Genomic DNA, 12,098 nt, shown 5'->3' on the forward strand with positions numbered 1-12,098 from the left:
TACTGTGTCCTTCTTTCTAGGTGGCTACCAAATATGAAGTGAGCGTCTATGCCCTTAAGGACACTTTGACAAGCAGACCAGCTCAGGGAATCGTCACTACTCTGGAGAGTGAGTAATCAAGGTTTTTAGTATCAACAAACATTCTCCATAAATGGTAAATGATTTTCTAGATCACCAAGTTAATAGAAGGAATCCCAGCTTGGAAACCGATTTGCTTGCCCATCTCTTTTTGAATTGCTGTTGTCACCGTTTATGCCCCTCCAGAAAGTGGTGTACTGGCACATAAATAGAATCACTCTAAAACGTTATCATGTTAGTGTTATGAACTAGGACTGATACCTAGTTTATGCTCTACTTGTTGGAATTTGTTTTCATAATGTTTGGGGAGGACACACTGGCTTCTGCTGTACTTTAATGGTACAGAAAGTATTGGGCGAAATTGGGCCCAGATTCTAGTTTTGTGCCATATCAATAATTTATGTATGCTCTTTCAGAAATCACATGAAATATTTAAGTTTCCTCATAAAATAGGGATGCCATTGCATACGCTGAGAGGAAAAAAATGAAGCCCTATGAAAAAGGCCAAAGTACTAACAATACATACATATATTATTGCTGGCTGGCCATATCATTGTAACTCCCACTACACTTATTTTATGTTATAATATATTAATAATTTTAATACTTATTGGGGTACTGGTAGAGAGTATAAAGCCAGACTTGGGAACCACTGGTAGCATCTGTAAAGGTTTTTAGTTAAAAAAAAAAAAGATATGCAAGGTGAGTCTTTTCATATTTTTTAATTACTGTCAACCTTTCTTTCTAGATGCCACAGGAGAAAATCTATGTTATTAGTTATGTGTAGAAATGGATATATTTAGTATATAATAAAAACACATTTTAAAATATCAAAACTTTCCCTAAAGGAGTCATCCAGGCACTGATCTCTGGTTGTGATTTGTGCAGATGTCAGCCCTCCAAGAAGGGCCCGTGTGACAGATGCTACCGAGACCACCATCACCATTAGCTGGAGAACCAAGACTGAGACAATCACTGGCTTCCAAGTTGATGCCATCCCAGCAAACGGCCAGACTCCAATTCAGAGAACCATCAAGCCAGATGTCCGAAGCTACACCATCACAGGTCAGGGAACTCACTGTACTGACTGTGTTTGTTGATTGCTATTCCCAACATATATTAGCTTATCAGTTACTCTACCACTTACACTGATTAAATTTATTGCCAATGTTTTACAATAATCCAGCTATAATTTTTAAAAACCTACTTTCATACTATGATTAGAAACAGTTGTATTCTGTGAATGCCTGATTTTGTCTGTTTGCCAGAGAAATGGCATGAGTTCCATTTATTAAATTTAATCTTTTATCAATGTACCCTTTCTTATCAAAAAAATGTAACAATGCTTAAAACCAAAAGAAACTCAATAGTGGCATACAGTTCTTAACATTAACCTCTATTATAAAACATAATTAAATTTTAAAATAAAATAAAGATCCAAGTTGTAGTCAGAATATTCAATATCTGGCTCAATTTAGGTCTTTTTGTGATTTAAAATTCTGATTCCAGTTACCAGTGACTGATGACAATAAAGGGAAAACACACTGAGTAGGTGCTTGCCCCTCATTCTCCAAGACGGCTACTTTTTTTTTTTTTTTAGATTTATTTATTTATTTTAGAGAGAAAGAGAGAGAGCGGGAGAGGGGCAGAAGGAGAAGGAGAGAATCCCAAGCAGACTCCACGCTGAGCACAGAGCCCGACGTGGGGCTCTATCTCACAACCCTATCATGACCCGAGCCAAAACCAAGAGTCGGACGCTCAACCGACTGTACCACCCAGGCCCTTCTCTGAGATAGCTACTTTTAACATAGCATTTTTTAATTTTAAAATTTACTTTAGCCAGTATCTTTGTATGCATCAGTGATTTCCTTTTGAGATAATGTTTCTCATTAACAGTTAACAACCATGCCAGGCTCTAATTTATCGCTCAAATGTGGACCACTTCTGTTGTCTGTATACGTATGGGATGATAGAGGAACCATGAAAATTGCAGATGAGTTTGAAAATTTTCCAGATAAATTAAAATCAGATAAAAAGCATCTCTTCACAAATCACAGGTTTACAACCCGGCACTGACTACAAGATCTACTTATACACCCTGAATGACAACGCCCGGAGCTCCCCTGTGGTCATCGACGCCTCCACTGGTAACCACTTTTTTACTGAAGAAATGCCACTGACTTAAACGTGATTGGTCATGTGAACTTAAGAAACAAAAATCAGGCTGACAGTGAATGATTTTTATAGTTATTAGAACTCTCAGATTCTCTCAAGTCTGTTTCTAAGGGTGGGAAAAGAGTGTGGGAATAATTTCCCTGGTTATTCACTTTCTTAGAGACTTAATCTTGTTTTCTTTTAGCCATCGATGCACCATCCAACCTGCACTTCCTGGCCACCACACCTAACTCCCTGCTGGTCTCGTGGCAACCGCCCCGTGCCAAGATTACTGGTTACATCATCAAGTATGAGAAGCCTGGGTCCCCTCCCAGAGAAGTGGTCCCTCGTCCCCGCCCTGGTGTCACAGAGGCTACTATCACTGGTATTGCTGCTTCCCTGTTGCTATTTTCTGCCCGACTCCCTAGGACACACAAAGTGCTTAGCAGATTCCAACTGTGTCTTTGATGCTGTATCATGAGAATAAGAAGCCCCATTTCTGATAACTTCAAAAAGCATCTTCTATCAAGGAGCTGTAGAGCTCAGTACATCTCAAAAGACATGGATTCATGAAAATACAATAATTCTAATACTGTCTAATGGCATAACTAGAATCTTTTTATTGGCTGTATGTTTGCCAGATACTTGTTAAGTCCTGTCCTAGAAAAAAGACATTTTTCAAAACAAACTAGCTAATTGAGATCCTGTCTTCCCCACTAGCTCTCTAAAGATCTGATGATCTAATAGGCCTTGCCAGAGTGCCACCTGCCCCTGCCTTCATTACCCAGGTTCACAGAATGGGTCTTGAGACAAAGGGATTCCCAACCACCCATACTGGAAAGCATGCCTGGAATGGGGAATGAGAGTTGTCCATTTCAGTGGGAAAGATCATAAGCCTCTGGTATTATTTTTGTCCAGGAGATTTAATTTTTAAACTCTGTTCAGGATATCATCTGGACTTGAAAATCTTACAGAACACAGAGATACCAGAAAGAGACACTGCTTTTTTAGAAACTTTGGGGACAGGAAAATAGAATCACTCATGGAAGGAGTTGAATTGGCTTCCTACAGGGACCACACAGAGATTGGCCACCCTCTCCTACAGAGTACTTACCTTTGTCTAACTTTTCACTGATCCTGCCACTGAGGACCATCTCGTTATTAGGCCCTAGGTAGATTCATGTATACAATCTGCAATGATCTCTCCCAAATGTATATCCCACTGGTGGTGTACGGTGCTGATAGATTTTCTTGAATTCAAAAGGGTGAATAAGACGACATGGTAAAAGAATACCCACAAGATGTTAGCATAAAAGTGCTTTTTCAGGTGTCAGATTTGATAGGAAAGTTATTAATTTACCAAGTGGCCACAATATGTGGAGTATTTGGGTTTTGTGGAAAAAAAATGAAGTCGATTTTACCTTTCAGGAGGCCAAAAAGGCCAGCCAGAGAGAAGACGCTTGCTTCCCAATAGCATCTCCTGGTAAGGTCAACTCCCATTTGACTAGCTGAGCCCACAGACATAACGTAATGATCTGTCCTTCCATCAGGTCTGGAACCGGGCACCGAGTACACCATCCAAGTCATTGCCCTCAAGAATAACCAGAAGAGTGAGCCCCTGATTGGAAGGAAAAAGACAGGTAAAGGGCACCTTCTGGGTAATAGGAAGATAATCAAGACAAAACTAATTAGAAGTGATCAATTTTGCAGTGAAAAGGTTCTCCAGGTTTTGATAACTTTCTCATGGAAATTTTTTCTTAATCAGCTTAGCATATATATGTTGTGCTCTTTGACAGCACAATAACCTAACATAATCTGCAGCTTTCCGTTTTATTTTTCTCTTTGCCAATCAATATAAAGCCTTCTATTCACCTTTAAAAAATCTAAGCCAGATATTAAAATGTAGAAACCAGGTTGCTGTTATTGCTATTCTTCTATACCTTCTGTTGAAGTTAATGTTAAAAAAAAAAAAATAGTAGGGAAAATAATCCTTCCCGTTCTCTTTATTTATCATCCGGTTTCTGAAACTTGAACTAAATAATCGTACTTTTTCATCCAATTTCAGTTTAATTTGAAGAAAATTCGTTATTTATACTAATAGGAGAATTTTATAAATAAACATGTATGTATTTTTATATATTTTTACCATTTCAATTCATGAAAAACCGGAATTCTCATACTTCAGATGCTGAAATAATTAGTCTGGATTCTAGTCCTTATAACATGATTCTCAAATGAAGAAAAGAAGAAAAAAACCTGCACATTTCAGTTCCATTAGGCTTAATTTGAGCAGAAGTAGCTTCTGTGGGGCTTAGCGGTTCAAAGCTTTGTGTGTATGATAAATTCATACTAACGCTTTTTTCACTCTAAACTATAAAGAAACCTTTGAGAAAAATCATAAAGATTTCTTTTTTGGAAAAAGTGTCTTGTGATCTAAGAACTGCTAATGTTCTAGAGTCTTTGATCAGACTGATAAGCTGTCATTGTTGCCTGAATTGGTAATGACCACTGCTGCTACTTTTGGGAGCTTAACACGCTTTGCTTTTTTGGCTCTAACCTCTCTTGGCTAGATGAGCTTCCCCAACTGGTAACCCTTCCACACCCAAATCTTCACGGACCAGAGATCTTGGATGTTCCCTCCACAGTTCAAAAGACCCCTTTCATCACCAACCCTGGGTATGACACTGGAAACGGTATTCAGCTTCCTGGCACTTCTGGTCAGCAGCCCAGTGTCGGGCAACAAATGATCTTTGAGGAGCATGGTTTTAGGCGCACCACACCGCCCACAACGGCCACCCCTGTAAGGCATAGGCCAAGACCATATCCGCCGAATGTAAATGAGGAGATCCAAGTTGGTCATGTCCCCAGGGGAGACGTTGACCATCACCTCTACCCTCATGTTATGGGACTCAATCCAAATGCCTCTACAGGACAAGAAGCTCTCTCTCAGACAACCATCTCTTGGACCCCATTCCAAGAAAGCTCTGAGTATATCATTTCATGTCATCCGGTTGACATTGATGAAGAACCTTTGCAGGTAATTGATTTTTCTCTTTACTTCTGGGCAGCCTAGAAATAAAGTAAGCTAGGTAACTGAAGTGACCAGAGCTCTAATATAAACATTCTAGGGCCTCTTAGAAAGGTAGCATGCTTGGGATGCCTGAGTGGTCAGTCAGTTAAGTGGATGCCTTCGGCTCAGGTCATGATCCCAGGGTCCTGGGATCGAGCCCTGCATTGGGCTCCTGCTCAGTGGGAAGCCTGCTTCTCCCTCTCCCACTCCCCCTGCTTGTGTTCCCTCTCTCGCTGTCTCTCTCTCTGTCAAATAAATAAATAAAATCTTTAAAAAAAAAAAAAAAAAAGAAAGAAAGTTAGCATGCTTAAGCCCTGGTTTCTCTTTTTTAGATCTCAGTATGGCTGTGCTTTGGGGGATGTACCAAAGAGTAGCATCAGCTTTTGTTTTGTAGAGAGAATAAAATAATTTCTATTATTCTCACACATTTGAGGCTCCTTAGTAATATGGACAAAGAAATGATCTGAGGAAAGAGAGATAAATATTCTGCCTGAACTTACATTTGTGCAGGAAGGGCTAAAATGCCATCCTTGGGGCTCCTGGCTGGCTCAGTTAGAAGGGCATGTGACTCTTGGTCTCAGGGTTGTGAGTTCGAGCTTCAGGTTGGGTATAGAGATTGCTTAAAAATGAAATCTTTAAAAATAAATAAATGAAATAAAATGCCATCCTTATAGTTTGTCCTTGAAGAATCCCATTATCTACAGTATGTCCAAGGAAAAAGAATTTACATGAAGTTGTGCACATCAGCTGTTATAAGTGACTGACTCTTTAAAACTTTTATTCTTTAATTTGTCTTGCTGGTACCAATTTTTAGTGGGTTCTTATTTTTAGAAAGTGGCAGAATTAAAAAAAAAAAAAAAACTGACTACACTGTGAAAGATTTATGAGCTTAGAAACGTGAGTTTGAGGATTTGCCCAAATGCTTTAAGGACCCCATGTCGGGGTCACGTGCCACCTTGCAGATATGAGTCTATCTCCCACACAGCGCAGTGTCCACGTTTTATGTGAAAAGGGCATGGCCGGGGGAGTCCAGTGGGCTTGCACAGGCCTGCAGTCACAATAGGATGAACAGGAGGCTGTTGAATTACTGAGGGCTCCTGGTAACTATGGAGCACATAGGGTAGATTTTTGACAGGAAAATTTGGCAGATTGAAAAGATGGCCCCTCACCCAAGTTCCGTTTCTCTCCACGGGCTGGTCTGGGACGTTTATACCCTCCTTCTTTGTCTTCCTTTGCTTTACTGACATAGTACAGGTTGTTGATAAGAGAATAGGGAAAGAGTCACGTCAATTCCTCAGGATAACATTTCTCCCTCACTTTGGATGTGCCAATGATTGCAGTTCCGAGTTCCTGGGACCTCTGCTAGTGCCACCCTGACAGGCCTTACCAGAGGGGCCACTTACAACATCATAGTGGAGGCCCTGAAAGACCAGAAGAGGCACAAGGTTCGGGAGGAGGTTATTACTGTTGGCAACTCTGGTATGTGAATGCCTGGTTACTCAGGCGCAGGCTCCCCTCTGGACTACTCCAAAGACACTTTTTCTCTCCACTGTTCCTTTGTTGTTGTTGCCTTTTAACTTTGGGAAGTGATGCCATGAAGTAAATGAGCAACTTTACATTCAATTATTCTTCCCTCATAGTATCCTAGTTTCTTTGTAAAATAGTCTCAGTGATATGATAATAGACCTGGAAGGGACCTCAAGCATGATTTAGTCCAACATTCTGACTCCCTGCTAGCGAGTGTCTGAGTTGATACAGGGCACAGGTCCCCAGTCTCTTTTCCCAGACCCTCTGCTCCTCACATTGCTGTCCTCTTGCGTGATCTCTAAGTACCGAAACGGATTATCTATAAAGGAAATTCCTTATCTGCAGACATTAGTGACTGCTGGTTTTTGTTCCTGATGTAAAATGCTACAAACATACCCCATTTCTGTTCAAAGAGCTACCTTCTTTCAATGTTATTTCAATTTCTTTTTCTAATTATATAAGCCCAAAGTCAAAATAGAAGTTAAATGATCATGGACCCCTCTTTGTAGCACCTGCAAAGTCCTTTTAAATCAGTCGTGAATCATCTGGCTTTTTAACCTGCATCAGCTGAAGATTGACCAAGGAACATGAGATAGGGAATCCTCAAAACCATGAATCTTCAGTCTTCCCACCAGAGGGTTCTCTATCCCACAGCAGCAGGGAGTGCTGAATTCTGTCTCTGTCAAGTGACAGGCTTTTTTCCTAGGGTTGCAGATGACTGTGATATTTTACATGTATAAATATCTGTGAATTTAAGCAGTTGACTGTTTGGTGGGGGGATCATATAGTACTTGTTTATTATGTATCCATGGTGATGCATGCCTTCTGCCTTGCGTGGTTTTACTAGTAGAAAGCCACGGGAAAGGAATTTTCAAAAGCACAAAAGTCTTTGTGCTTTTCCACATCATTTTTTTTTAAAGATTCCATCTCCATAACTTAAGTCAGGTGGAATTTTAACTGGTGGCTATTTTTAGGCGGGTTACTGAAACCCCTAGTAACACTTTAGGTTCCTTTCATTTTCCTTTCCAACCCCGTATCCCCAGCAGCAATATTCTGCATTCTAGCCAGGTTCTCTGGTCTTTCAGACATGTCAGACTTCTTAGTTTCTCCCAAACTCTATTTTCTTCCAGGGCGATGCCTTTTAAACATTACACACTTCAAGTATCTGTTGCTTTCGAGCTTTTGATTTTTGCACTGTAAAAAGAAATATACACAGTGGGATTCAAGGTCACAGAAATTAGTTTATGTAATTTTTAGAGAATCATTGGAAGCATACTTTGGTTTCACAGATTACTTAAGTTTTCTCAAAACATAAAAACCGATATACTAGACAACACGAAGAGACTACATTACTTATTCTTAAGTCATTCATATCACTTGCTTTCTCTTATTTGGAACAGTTGATTTTAATGATAAAGTAAAGCTCTCCTATTACTAGCATACTAATGTACAAACTCTAGCTATGATGCAAAAAATGCAATAATAAAAGTGAATATTGCATTATAATAGTATATAAAAATGGCTAAGACTTTTGCATTAAAACCAAAGGATGCTCTCTAATAATTTTCTTTACTTGGTGAGCACTTTCTAAGTGCTGGCAATGGACCAGTGCTTTGAATTCATGATATCCACGTAATCTTTACAAGATCCTGAGCAGATATATTTTTATGATTAACCCCATATTACAGATGAGGGAAGTAAGGCAGAGAAATGCAAAATAACTAGCTTAAGGTCACTCAGGTAGTGATGGAGAGACATTTCAGCCTTTGCATCCCACTGGAGTTCTTAACTAGCTTAAAAATGCCTCAAGATATGTTCCAGGTGCTATAGACTAGTTTTACCAGAAATGGTGATTTTTTTAGTACTGATGGCAAAAATGGAAGTTAGAGTCCTTTTAAGGTGCTTGTGGCAAGTGTCCTCTGGCAACATCTAAGCATTGTTTATTAGAGCAACTGATGCATTGGTAAAACAAATGAATGTTTCTTAATGCTGCTGGGATTTCTGTTTTAGACTAGGTCATTATAACAATAATTCAGTTTTCTTCTTATGGTCTAAAATCACCATTAAGATGTCTTTTTTTTTTTTTTCTTTTTCCCCCTTTTTTTCATGTAGTCAACCAAGGCCTAAACCAACCTACAGATGACTCATGCTTCGACCCCTACACAGTTTCCCATTATGCCGTTGGAGAGGAGTGGGAACGGTTGTCTGAATCTGGCTTTAAGCTCTCGTGCCAGTGCTTAGGCTTTGGCAGTGGTCATTTCAGATGTGACTCATCTAGTGAGTAGCTTGCTTTGTCCATCTCCTCCAGTTCCATGCATTTGCACAATGTGTCAAGGAAGCATGTTTGGCAGACACAGGCTCTTCCAAACATGAAGCAAAAGAGGGGAGACTGCTTGACTCAAAGTAACATTTTGCATCATAAAGAATGATGGGAAATTTTACTTGTTGAATATTGCTTCATTTCAAGGGTTCTTTGTCAATATGACTATTAATTAAAAATACATTTGTGATGGTAATGATTTTTTTAAATTTTCTGTTAAGATAATAAAGTCAAACTCTCTGGAGCTAAGTCTAATGAAGAGTAAGTATCAGAGACACAAAGGAATCCCAAATCACTCTTAATCTTTAATGTTGAGTGAGTGCGGAGGTGAACATTTATACTCACACTCTTTCAATACAAACCAAACATACACATATCATAACATATACACACTGTCATATCACACGTACACATACACACATCAGGTAGCTTGAATCTTGCCAAGCAATGTAGAGAGTACTGATAATCATCTATAGATAATTAAGAATCAACTTCAATGGAAAAATATTTGATTTTCAAACTATAAAAAGATTTTAACATTTTTAATGGTATTTTCAGTTAAAATAATCCTAGGGATAAATTATTATGCTTTGAGATTTAATATTAGAATTTATAAAACTTTCATTTATGCTTTTTTAGGGGATGTGATTATTATTGACAATTGGTTTATTTTTATAGGTGTTACCCATTATGGCTTATAAACAAGCCGCCTACAGACATATCCCGAAATTATATTTGGGGAAATCCAACATAACAGATTTTTTAAAGATTTTCACACTAAAATATGAAATGGTTTAATTCAGACTAAAATATGGAGACAACTAATTTTTTCAAATGTAGACTACTGTGCTTGACCATCTGAAAATGGAAAGATGGAACAGATGTGTCCTATGCCATGTAGGAGAGTTGGAAGTTTGAAAATTTGGCATCAGTTAGGTGGTTTTTCATTTCTGAAACTGAACTATTTTAAGTTTGTATATTTATTACCTAGGTAAGTACTTAGGCACAATGCGGGAACAGAGCTGTAAGGTGATTTATGTGATTCTCTGGCTCAACTGACATATTCTTTGCTTAGATGTGATAATTGTCAAATAACTTTTAAAGTTTAGGAATGAAAAAAAAGTTTAATGAATGGCTGACTTGTTATACAAACTTCTGAAGTGTGTTTTGTTTTAGTAAAAACCTTAGAGATTAAAATGTCATCTTTTATGGACAGCAGTTAAAGATATGCAACTGTGACTTTTAGATATTCTTCAGAACAAGTCTTATCTGTTGGGATAATAACCAGTGATTTATCATTTTGTTGGTTTTTGCTTTATTTTGATACACAGGTTTATTCTTTTACTCTTTCCATTTACAAGAAACAGGTTAGGGCATGTACAAGCCAGCTGAGCTTTGTTTTTTGGTTAATAGAACTACATCGTATCCAGGTTCTCTGCAAATCCAAAAAATGACTTTTCGTCTATGATCCATTCCCGAAAGACTATTTAAATCCTACTTTGGTTTTCAATAATGTTAAACCTTAATAGTGAGAATGCAAATGAAGGTCCCCGACTATTCTTGTGACATGATTATGGGGAAATGAATTGCATCTTAAAATGTCCCGGAAAATGTTAAGTGATAAAGATAATATTTTTAAATCCAACCAAAAAGTAGTCTGTCATGGAGATCATGACCCTCAGCTTTTCTTGCCACTCCTTCCAGGTACCTGGCTTTTAAAATCCCATGACATGTCCCAGAGCACTCTCTTGTGAGTCAGAACACACTGATAACTCTTTGCCTCTGATTTCCACCCCCCACAGAATGGTGCCATGATAATGGTGTGAACTACAAGATTGGAGAGAAGTGGGATCGTCAGGGGGAAAATGGCCAGATGATGAGCTGCACATGTCTTGGAAATGGAAAAGGAGAATTCAAGTGTGATCCTCGTACGTTCGTTGCCGTAGATCATCTTTAGTGCCTTAAGCACTCCCACTTTTATTACTGAGCTGTAACTCTCATTCACAGAAATGACTGGAGACTTTAGGTCTCCTTGAGGAGTGAACAGTGGGTTTGTTAATCTTTTGATTTGGGAAAGTGGAGACAAGCTTCAAAAATGAGCCATGATTTAACGTTATTATAGGACAGGTTAGCACTTTTCTGACCTGAGTATTTTGACCATAATCTGCAGTGAAATATTACAAGAAAGCTTTATGGGTCTTCAGATTCAACTTTTAAAACATTAAACTCTTCAGGTTATCAGATTTAGTTTTTGGAAGTGCTGCCCTAAGATCTATACAGCAGTACCTCTGTTACCAATGGTTCCCATAAACATGTGGGATTTGGGCTGTGAGGATGCACATTTTGGAGAGAACCAGAACCCACCCCTACATATAAAGGTGAAGTCTGTCTTGTTCTCAGTCTTACGTGACCTTCTGACTTGTATCTCCATGTAGATGAGGCCACGTGTTATGATGATGGGAAGACATACCACGTGGGAGAACAGTGGCAGAAGGAATATCTTGGTGCCATTTGTTCTTGCACATGCTTTGGAGGCCAGCAGGTAAGGCCGGCCTCCCTGTAATTGAGATAAGGTAAAGGGGAGGCTCCCGCACTGGTGATTGAGAGGTCAGCTTGCTGTGTGTGTGCTGTACAGAAAGGTGTGGTAATGCCCCTTATGAAAGGAGAAATACCTCCTTTCCTGTTGGCACAGAGCTGCCAACATGAGGCTACTCTACACCCCTTCCCAGTTCTCCGCTCCATGGCAGCCTCAGCCCCCCTCACACCTACTATTCTCAGGCTGTCTCTATTCTTCAGCAACTGAAGTGTCAAATGCTGGGTAGCATTGGGCCTCTAGATCCATGCTGATGGATAGACGTCCACATGGCAATGTTGTTAAGATCTAAGAAAGGGTCTAAGAAAATACCCTCTCTCAAGCCAATAATAGATTCCTGCTACAGATCTAGCACT

At 39.1% G+C, this 12,098-nt stretch overlaps 1 protein-coding gene across 12 annotated transcripts in view; it reads left to right on the top strand.

Moving 5' to 3' along the window:
* Positions 1-12,098, top strand: part of FN1 (fibronectin 1) — a 67,102-nt gene that overhangs the window by 51,428 nt on the left and 3,576 nt on the right. For 4 of the 12 annotated variants that reach the window (XM_032402709.1, XM_032402637.1, XM_032402648.1 and 1 more), the window contains 10 exons: positions 21-108; positions 967-1,143; positions 2,136-2,225; positions 2,438-2,617; positions 3,783-3,872; positions 4,803-5,269; positions 6,643-6,781; positions 8,942-9,106; positions 10,952-11,077; positions 11,585-11,691. In XM_032402709.1, the coding sequence (XP_032258600.1) occupies positions 21-108; positions 967-1,143; positions 2,136-2,225; positions 2,438-2,617; positions 3,783-3,872; positions 4,803-5,269; positions 6,643-6,781; positions 8,942-9,106; positions 10,952-11,077; positions 11,585-11,691 (1,629 nt within the window). The remainder of the gene's footprint in view (positions 1-20; positions 109-966; positions 1,144-2,135; positions 2,226-2,437; positions 2,618-3,782; positions 3,873-4,802; positions 5,270-6,642; positions 6,782-8,941; positions 9,107-10,951; positions 11,078-11,584; positions 11,692-12,098) is intronic. The other 8 variants (XM_032402642.1, XM_032402663.1, XM_032402669.1 and 5 more) reach the window with 2 other exon arrangements.

The sequence above is a fragment of the Phoca vitulina genome, unplaced genomic scaffold (genome assembly GCF_004348235.1).
Source record: "Phoca vitulina isolate PV1807 unplaced genomic scaffold, GSC_HSeal_1.0 scaffold1, whole genome shotgun sequence".
In the NCBI taxonomy this organism is placed as follows: Eukaryota; Metazoa; Chordata; class Mammalia; order Carnivora; family Phocidae; genus Phoca; species Phoca vitulina.